General features: G+C 38.7%; 1 protein-coding gene across 3 annotated transcripts in view; it reads left to right on the forward strand.

The window, feature by feature from the left end:
- MFSD8 (major facilitator superfamily domain containing 8) overlaps window positions 1-10,160 on the forward strand; it is a 10,344-nt gene extending 184 nt beyond the window's left edge. The window contains exons 2-13 of one of the 3 annotated variants that reach the window (XM_039708584.1): window positions 7-110; window positions 1,181-1,266; window positions 2,253-2,296; window positions 3,266-3,506; window positions 3,825-3,938; window positions 4,536-4,680; window positions 5,302-5,360; window positions 5,950-6,058; window positions 7,042-7,176; window positions 7,549-7,652; window positions 7,742-8,001; window positions 8,727-10,160. In XM_039708584.1, coding sequence (XP_039564518.1) covers window positions 7-110; window positions 1,181-1,266; window positions 2,253-2,296; window positions 3,266-3,506; window positions 3,825-3,938; window positions 4,536-4,680; window positions 5,302-5,360; window positions 5,950-6,058; window positions 7,042-7,176; window positions 7,549-7,652; window positions 7,742-8,001; window positions 8,727-8,942 — 1,617 coding nt within the window. In that variant the 3' untranslated portion in view covers window positions 8,943-10,160. Of the gene's footprint in view, window positions 1-6; window positions 111-953; window positions 1,086-1,168; window positions 1,267-2,252; window positions 2,297-3,265; window positions 3,507-3,824; window positions 3,939-4,535; window positions 4,681-5,301; window positions 5,361-5,949; window positions 6,059-7,041; window positions 7,177-7,548; window positions 7,653-7,741; window positions 8,002-8,726 lie in introns of those variants that run through there. The other 2 variants (XM_039708583.1, XM_039708585.1) reach the window with 2 other exon arrangements.
- The last annotated feature ends 84 nt before the right edge of the window (window positions 10,161-10,244 follow it).

Consider the following 10,244-nt stretch of genomic DNA (forward strand, 5'->3'; position numbering starts at 1 on the left):
GCGGCAGCGGGCTGCGCTGCGGAGGCGCCTCCCGACGGGCGGGAGCCCCTGCTGGGGTCCGCAGGGCCCGCGGCGGGTGAGGACCAGGAGGAGGAGGAGGAGGAGAGCAGGTAGGGGCTGGTTCCGCTGTGAGGCGGCGCCGCCGCGGGTGAGCCGAGGGGCCGCCCGTGGGTGCCGGGTCCTTGCCCGCCCCTCACGGGCGGCCCGAGGCTGGGGGCGCTGCCCGGCCGCGGCCCCGTCCTGTCCCGGCCGCCGTTCCCAGCGCTCCGGGGCTCGGAGCTCGTGTCTCGGACCGTCCCGAGGGGCCCGGCTGCGGGAGAGGGCCCGGGGCTGCTTCCCTCCGCGGGAATGCACCAAGCCACCCGCCCGGGATGTTCCTGAAGAACGCCGAGCAGGATTGGTGTGCGGCAGAAGCCTGGGTGTTTAATAGCATTAAATAAAAAATTAAATTTAATAGAATTAAATAAATTCATGCGTGGGCAGCTGTTCGTCGCTTGGTGTTTTTTCCCCCTTCTGACAGCAAAATAAGTATCTTATTTAAAAAATGGCAGATATACCTAAGTCTAGGTACGACTTTTATAAACAGCATTTGTAAACTATGTTTATGCATCTATATATCTATCACCCGAGTCTGCATCATCTGAATAGATGTTACTTTGTAAGTTAGTTTGTAACTTCAATTTTAATTTTTTTCGGCCCTTGCTATCAACAGCAGTATCTTTTACACACAACTTTTACAGTTGTATGTTGTTATTTTCTCATCATAAAACCAGACTGGCTGTAGCTTTCAGTCAAATCAAGGGTTGTTCAGGTTTGTGGTTCTTTTAATGTTACAGCTGTGAGGGATTTAACACCCACTTTTTAAAGGTTTTAAATACAAACACTTGTATTTAAAATATCTGTTCAAATATCTGTTCAAAGAGTTTGCAGATCTAGGTCTCTCTGTGTGTTGGTGTGTGATAGCATTTCTGTTCTTTTGCTTGATTTGTCAATCTAGTATTTTTCCAGCAAAAAATAAATTCTTCATAGCCTTTGCTGAGCGGAAATCCACTCCTGCTTAACGAGTTACACAATTGTATTGAGAGGTTGGTGAAAAACGTTTTCAATGTCATGTGGGAGCGAGTAGAAGAGGATCTGATAATGATTTCTTTCTCCCTCTTGCTTTCAGTTTGAAAAGCAGGGATGTTGTGGAATCACAGGAGCATTATAAGAGCCGCTGGCGATCCATCTGGATCATGTACCTGACAATGTTTCTCAGTAGTGTAGGTGAGTAAATACATGTGGAATTTGATGTCACTTGTTTAATTGATATACTTTGGTTTGAAAATGACAGGGCTTTCTAAATTCCAACTGGAGAGCTTCTTTAATGCTGCTGTTCTAACCGCACAAAATTGTTTGATTCTTCAGAAGAGAATGTATGAATCTAGCAAATCAAACAGAAAGTCACATCTGATAAGTAATAAAACTGGTTTTACACAAAGTGATGGATTACATAAATCTGTGGGTTATGAATCCCTGGCAGTTCAGTAGTGGTAAAAGGTAGTGGCAAGGTATTGCTCAGAACCAAACAAAAAAAGGTTGCACTTTTGTCATCCAGAGTGAAACTTCTAGGGAATGAAAACAGAAATAACATGGAGTTCTTAAGAGGTAAGATCTTTATAGGAGTGTATGCTGTCTATTTCAAAACATGTATCAAAACTTGTTTTCTCCTACTGGGCTTTGCATCTCCATTGCGGGACAAATTGAAATTTTATTCCTAAATAACTCCCTCCAGAAACAAGAGTTGATTTTTGACCAATGAACAAGATTGATTTTTGACTTTTGATGATTTTCTGTGGGCCTAGAAATTATCTGAAATTTGATAGGATACTTAAGTAATTTTTTTATTATTATTGATTAAAATGTCTGTGACTAATAAATACAGATATGTCAGTATATCAAGAAATTATTTTTACTTTGAGAACCTTGTTGTCTTTCCATTGGGTGGACAGCATAGGAGGTCTTTTGTTTGGTGTGTATGTACCTATAAAATGATCTTTTGAAAATAATTCCTCCTATTTTATTATTTTTTTTTTACTTTTATTATTAAGGAGAGGAATTACCACTCCTTGAAAAAAGCAGGAAATGCACAGATTTGTACTATAATTATACATTTAGAGGCAGAAAAAATGGACTTGTAAGAACTGTTTCAGGAAAGAAAATTACTGATAAAAATGGCAAATAAAATAACTTCATTTTTTACTGTGTTACAGGTTTCTCAATTGTAATTATGTCTGTGTGGCCGTATCTCCAAAAGGTTTGTAAATATGGGGCATTTTTAAAAATAATTAAGAACAGAAGACTCCTGCTCAGAAAGTAGATAATACAAAACCTGATGTTTTATTTAGGAAAAGAAAAAGTAGAGGGAGGTGTATGGCTTTAAGAGACTTTTATTCTGCCCTCCACTTAGACAGCTTTTATATTTCTTGCAAAATGAAATCCTTTGCATCATAATCCAGAAATGTTTGGTTTTCCAATATCATGATTTCCTGGGCAGCAAATCAATAGAAGTCTTGTTATTAAAACCTAGTAGACAAGACTTGTCTGTGTTTTGAAAATAAATAAAGAAAAAGAGGAAGCTGAAGGTAGATGTTGCTTTGTAAATGTCACATTGTTGCACATAGATCTTGATATTCCTAACAGGGGATAGCCGTTGTTCTTGCATAGTGATTTTAGTTTAGTTCAGGGCTTTCACCTCTTACATCTTAAAAGTCCCTGAAACCTCAGTTTAATCTGTGCTAGGATTTTAGTGCCCCTGGAACTGTAGAAGGCAGCTTTCAAATGCAAATTTGGAAGAGTATAACCTGGGCAGGGACCTAGAGGTGTCATTGAAGATGAGGCTGATGCTGAATTCTTGCAGAAGACAAGAAAATGCATTGCCAGCCTTGTAAATCGGGACAGATTCAGGCATGTGCAGAGCCAATGGAAGTGGCTGCTTGCTCCTGGCATGGAAGGCTCAAGTTCTGTCTCTAGCCCAGAACACCAGCAGTGCTGTACAAAGACTCCTGGAGTTCGCTGCAAGTGAGCCATTCCCAGGCTTGGAAGCAAAGCAGATTTTATTGGTTTGGTGCATTGCTGGAGAGAGTGAGCCAAGGTTTATTACCCCAGAGAAAGCATGACAGTACAGAGTCCTTGGTGTCCCAGGTACTAATTGTCAAAGGGTGTTGCTGGTAATATCAAACACTCCAGTGCTTCCCCCAGAGACCTGACTCACGTGTTCCTGCAGATTGATCCAACGGCGGATGCGAGTTTCTTGGGCTGGATTATAGCTTCATACAGCATTGGCCAAATGGTTGCCTCTCCCCTCTTTGGCCTCTGGTCCAACTACAGGCCCAGGAGAGAGCCTCTGGTCATTTCCACGGCTATTTCAGTAGCTGCTAATTGTCTCTATGCCTACGTCCACGTGCCCCGTGCCCACAACAAGTACTACATGCTGACTGCCCGCGCTCTCGTGGGGTTTGGAGCAGGTAAACACGGCAGGATTTACATTTCTGGAAATTATTACATTCTGTGTCTGGTGTAAGATGGTTAACGTTAAGTTTTAATACCAGATTTACCATTATGTGAATGAAAATTTAATATTTAACAAAGCAAAGGGTTGGCCCATAGTGGTTTGTAACAAAATTGTGTAATTGTGCTGTTGTGTAAAAATACCGGAGGGAGTGCTGGCTTTTATTATCTTGCAAAATAAGAAACAAACCCCTGAAATAAATGTCACTCAACAGTTTACAATATGAACTTGATATTTACATGAACACTTGCCTGGTTTTGGGTTTTTTTTGAAGGAAATGTGGCTGTAGTTCGATCATATATTGCGGGTGCCACTTCTCTGACGGAAAGAACGAGTGCCATGGCCAACACCAGTGCCTGCCAAGCAGTTGGCTTCATATTAGGCCCAGGTAAAGCAAAATCTTCTTTCCTCACTTCTCTTACTAGTTTGAAATTGGGCATTGGAAGTAGGAATCCTCAGCAGCTGTATGCAGGGGATTTTAAGGCACAGCTTGTCAGTGATATCACAATTGAATAAATGGGGTCTACTAATCTATACTTCTGTAAGCCAATATAAATGAAACATTCTTGTCCAATTGTTCAGTATCAATTTAAAATTTAATTTAACCCCCCCTACTGCATCTTTTCTTTCTAGTTTGCCCTTAGCACAAGTGCTAATCCAGTCCCAGGACCAATGTTTTCTGTTAAGAACAAGAGATAAAAAAATAAATTGTCTGCCTGCCAAGAAAATTAACTATTGATACACTCAGAACTCAGTTCTAAAAGTGTCATGATGCTGTTTATATTGTTTATTTTATGTAATCAAGTACTTTCCTGGCTAGCTGAGATCTCACTGGTATCCATTTGGTTTATTTAGAGCAGAATTCTCAAAATGTAAAAGGTTTGACAGGTATAATACTTAAATTTTACTTGGCAGTTAGAACTTTTCTTATGTGTTCTAATCTTAATGATTCTCAAGATTTTCACAGTACATTGATGTTTTTAAGTTTTTCAGACATGTTTTACGCTTATTGGAGAAGAAGGAGTAACGTGGAAACTCCTTTGTCTTCAGCTGAACATGTACACAGCACCAGTGTTGTTTGGAGCTCTCTTAGGAGTTATTAATATTATTCTCATCTTTGCCATATTCAGGTAATCAAGTAAAAAAAACCCTTATAAATACTTTACCTTGTTTTTGTGGGTGAGTTGTAGCAAATAATATGCTGCTCAGCAGGAGGAGTAATAAACCTGAAATCTGGAGTGTTAAAGCTATAATTGGTTATTCATTTTTCAGTGTTTTGACCTTCTTTAATAGCTGTATTTTTCTGATGCTCATAAATGAATCTTGGTGATGTTACGGTTAGAATATAAACTGATTTTAAAAGTTAAAGATATTGGACTATTAGGCTTGACATAGTTCTAGTGTTGGTAGTTGCTGCCCATGTTTTTTCTCTAAGGAGAAATAAGGTTTGCTTGTCTGTAGGGATCTCACTGTCTGTGTCTTTCCTTTTAGATTCTCAGGGGGCATTTTTATTCATTATGCCCCTGGTACAGATGCATCTGGATATATGATATCCTCCCACTAGAATATTTCCTTTCTTGAATAGTGTTCACTGCAGTCAGGTGTCAGCTTTGTAGATGATGTTTAATGGAGCTGCAAATAATTATCCTATATATTATATAGGATTATATATATTATCTTATATCCTATAATATCCTCAATAGTAGATCAAATAAATGTGTATATTAATGAAAAAAGTTCTAAATTTTTAGGGAGCATCGAGTGGATGACATGGGACGGCAGTACAAAAGCATCAATTCTGACGGAGAAGGTACCAGTGTTTCCTTGAAAACTTATTGTGTTATTACAATTTTGAGGTACTCTCTTATTACATAGAAGCATTTAGAAGTATTCTAAAGTCTGATGCACTGGGAAGTTGATGTGGAAAATAGGCTACATCTCTCCCTAGCTGGTCAAGAAATGGCTTCATCTGTCGTGTTGTGCCCATACTGCTATCTGGTAGCAGAGAAGGAAAAAAAAAAAAAGTATGGGTCCTTCCATATTTTCACCCTGAGAATTCTGCTGTGTAATTTTGAGTTTTGAAGAGATTGTTTTGGTTTCCATTGTTCAGATATTTCAAGAAGTTTGCTTATTTTGCTGTCACTGAATATTCATTGGGAAAACAGACAGTGTAACCAGTATGGAAATAATTTCCTCTAATTGACAGTGGAATTGAAATTTGAACAACTCCATTTTGATGTGAAAACTGTATACTTTTATATTTGGCAAAGTGTAACTGCCTAGCTGCCCGCCAACTTGCATGCTAAATACATGGAAGACTAAAGGAATCAGTTGTAATTTGTGATGGTATAAGAAAAAGCTCAATGTGCAGTTCAGGTAATTCTTTTGTGTTGCTGCAGGAAGTGATGTTCTGGATCAGAACACAGAAGGAAGCATTGACCACGTTGCTGTGGTAGCACTCAACGTTCTCTTCTTTGTCATCCTGTTTGTGTTTGCTGTCTTTGAAACGTAAGTTTGTCTGTTTTCTCTCAAAATATTCAGACATGTAGAGTAATTATAGTGGGGGTGCATGTAAGGGATTTTCTGTTCCACTCATCTTCCTAACTTCCTAAGTAGAAGTCCAAAACCAGAGGCAATCAAGCTGATGTGTACTGATAATGTATCAAAGGTCAGCAGTAACTAAAGTAATGAATTAAAGGTCAACAATAACTAAAGATATATAGTTTGTGGTATAGAAAACATTTAATGTAAAAGCTTTTGAATGGAGGCAAATCCATATTCTCAACTTTTTAAGTATTAAAAAAAAAAGCTTAACTTGGGCTGCCTAAAATCTTCAGAGAAAACATGTTTTCAGTTGAGTACCTTGTTGTTTGTTTTAGTTTAGTGTGATTTCTTAGTATGGTTCTGATTATCTCCAGAAGCTTCAGTGCATCTTTTATTTCAGTAATAATTAAAACAATTGCTAGAGTTAATTCAGCTGTATTCTGAAATACACTGTTTTATATGACTGGGGTTTTTTTAGCTTAAAGAGGTATGTTATTTACTACCAAATTTTCTGTCTGTAAGAAACAAAGTAAAACATAGCATCATTATCTCAGGCTCAAGTGTACTTCATTTTTTTAACTTAGGAAATACTTCGAGGATATATGATTTATTCTGCGAGTTTTTTGAGCTCTGATGTAGTTAAAATTTATTTTACAATAGGGCTCTGTCATGAGTTGCATTATTTTTAGAAAACGGAGGTTTTAGAGACTGGTTAGTTGCTAAAACTTAAACATTATCAAAAGTTTATAATTTTTGTTCTCAGAGGGTCTGATTTTTTTTTGTGTCTCTATTGGCTTTCACTCCATCATGATTTCATGAACTATCAGAAATAGATTAATAATGCTACAGAGTATGGCTGGTGTAGTGCATTGATGTTTGGGATGATACATGTATGGAGTATGGAAGAAGCTTTTTATGATTACTGTGTTTTTGTTCTGTCATTCCAGTATAGCCACTCCACTGACAATGGATATGTATTCCTGGACCAGGAAACAAGCTGTTTTTTATAATGGGATAATCCTGAGTGTGATTGGCATTGAATCAGTTATTGTTTTCATGGTGGTTAAAACACTATCAAAAAAGTAAGTTTTTGGGATTTTGCTTCCTATGTTGGCTAAATGTGAAAAACTTTATGGCAAGGCTAAATCCCTTACTCAAGCCTTTTACTTGGTAATGAGTCTGGGTTTGCTATGACAATGAAATACCTCCACTTTTGGCACAGCCTTGGTGTTGTGGTTGTTCTTTATTCTGTTAACATAACCCCCTCTTATTTGACTGTCTTTACCCTTGAATCACAAGAAATGCTGGTTTTAAGTTACTGTGATTTTGTAACTTTTCTTGCCGGTGTTTTGGTCAGATATAAGTTTCACAAACGAATGGGCTGTGTCGTTAGCAGCTACCTAAATTTTCCATTAATTAAATGATAATTTAACTGCAATTTCATTGTTTGGTAGGACTGGTGAGCGTGCCATACTCCATGCAGGCTTACTGATAGTCTTGGTTGGATTCTTTATCTTACTGCCTTGGGGGAAGAAACTACCAAATATCCAGTGGCAAGGTACAGTTCAAGTCTTATTAGACCACCTTCTTTTGAAAGCCTTTCTTTGCACTTTTGTTCTTAATGATATTAATAACTTATTTTTACAGAAATAAAGAACAACTCCATTCCCAGAACAGCCCCCAGTGAAATGTTAGTGCCTTTCTGGAGTTTGCCAGAGCTGCAGCTACCATCCAACCACACAGCAGAACCTGTGGGCTGCCCTGTCACACAGTCCTGGTGCCTGCACACTCCCATGATCTACCTGGCCCAGTACATCAGCTCTGATGTGCTCATAGGCTTGGGCTATCCTGTTTGTAATGTCATGTCCTACACTTTATACTCAAAAGTCCTAGGACCAAAGCCTCAGGTAAGCACCATCCCTAAATGGTTTATTTCATTTGCTGTGCAAGACCTGCACTCTTTATTAGAATGAGGGGTCTAGTCAAAATTCCTTTTGTCATCAGCCAAATAACAGTGTGTTATAAGCAGGGCAGAACTTTGCAGGAGCTCCAATCTTTTTCAAAATCCAAGGCAAGTCACTTGGGGAATTAGAAAGCAAGGCTTATGCTTTTATGCAAATTTCACAATGCAAAAATTTAATGACTGTTCTGGCAGAGTTCTTTTTGTAACTACCAATTACATATTTGGAGTACCAGCATGGAATAATGTTTCTTACTAAGTTTATTATATAAAGAATACAAATGCTACTAGACCCGCAGTATGGACAAGTTTTAGTGGTAAAACACTATAGCAAACATATATTATTGCTTAACAAAAAATTTTATTCCCTTTTTGCCCATTTTTTTCCTGTTATATTTTAGTGAAAGAGACCTAATGCTTTGAGCCAGAACACAGCCAGAACTTGTTTTTTGTTAGAAAGCAGTAGAGTACCTATGAATGGAGCCTTGGAATTAAAGCTTGGAGAGGCTGAGCAGTACTCTTGGAAACAAAAGTAATCAGTGTCTTAATGAGTTAAGAAAGATAAGTGGTTGTTTAAATACTTCTGAATTTTCTAGTTAGGCTAATGGGTTGGAATTAATGGCAAGCTAAATAATGCCTGTATCACTTACATAAGCTTTTGATCTGCTGTAGGGTGTCTACATGGGATGGTTGACTGCCTCTGGAAGTGGAGCACGGATCCTTGGGCCTGTTTTTGTGAGCCAAATCTACACTCACCTGGGGCCACGCTGGGCATTCAGCTTGATCTGTGGAGTAGTTGTAGTCTCTCTCTTACTCTTGGAGATCGTATACAAGAGACTAATTGCATTTTCTGTCAGATATGGGAGGATGCAGGAAGAGAATTGTTAAATACATATTTTAAAAAACCCCAAACAGTAAAACCAAGCAGAAGTAATACTTAGTTTATTACTGCTTTTGAATGAGGAGTACCTAACCACTGACCTTGTTGGATGTGTGCTAACAACTGTACACCTGTACTTACACGTTGACAGAACATTTAACTTGGTCATACCCCAATACCCCCTGCTGCAGTTGGCTTCTGTGTCCTGCTTTTCTAGCAGCAGAGGAAGGAATGTCATGGGTCTGAGTGAGACTGTGGCACATTTGAAGTGTGTACAGTTTGTGTGATGTACATGTGCACTGAGGGCAGCTGTGAAGGTCACAGGTTATGTGCATCCTTTCCAGAAACAAGTAAAAGAAATATCTTGATTCTGTGAATCAGGATTAGTAACTCTTTTGTAACTACAAGATTAGTTGAGCTGCATGCACTTTGTATGGAGACACCACTGCTTGAGCAAACCTTCTGATGTTGGGTTTGTTGGCGTGTAAGCACTGGTTAATACAAACCACCTGGTTCTGGAACCTGTTACCTCTCCTCCAGGATTCCAAATGACAGGTGACAGAAACACATAGGAAGATAGGTGCCCTCCACACAGGTAGTTGATGTGGGATTTGGGTCTTTAAGTTGACCAAGAGCCATTGAAAATCAGTTTCAGCACCTGTTACTTGAACTACAAGGAACCAAATGTGCAATTTTTCCTCTACTATTTTGCTGAATGCCTTTTTGTAGCAAGAAGGATAACCTGCAGCATTGATATATGTACAGCTTTTCTTAACTACAAGAAAAAAAAGTCTAAGCACAATAGTTTACACTTTTGTGCTTGGTGGGAATGAATGCACTGTGCTGAGCAGTGGCAGTTAATTAAGTGAAAGGAGAAAACTGGCTCCTGGGTGTTCACTATTATCTGCAGACTTGTATTTCTTCTGATATTAGGGTACAAGAAATGGGAATTGACACTGTTGTAGTCATTCAGGCTTCATTTTAAAAAGTGAGACTCTAATCTTCCTTCATAAAGAGGCCTAAGCTCATCTGTATGGGTACATTTAGCTGTTTTAATGCTACTGGGGAAAAAAAAAAATCTCTGGAGTAACTCCAATTTGAGAGTTGTGGCTGCTGTCTAATGTCTCTACTATTTGAATTTAACAAATGTAATTATTATTCCTATACACTCAATTGTTCAAACACTAAGAGACTACTGAATTAAAAGATGATTTTTCAATACTGACTGAAGGGGATACAGAAGTTTTATTCTGATGGGCTTTCCTCCTACAGAATCACAAAATGTTGTTAAGAAGGACTTCACTTTTTTA

The sequence above is a fragment of the Passer montanus genome, unplaced genomic scaffold (genome assembly GCF_014805655.1).
Source record: "Passer montanus isolate IOZ18808 unplaced genomic scaffold, ASM1480565v1 scaffold206, whole genome shotgun sequence".
In the NCBI taxonomy this organism is placed as follows: Eukaryota; Metazoa; Chordata; class Aves; order Passeriformes; family Passeridae; genus Passer; species Passer montanus.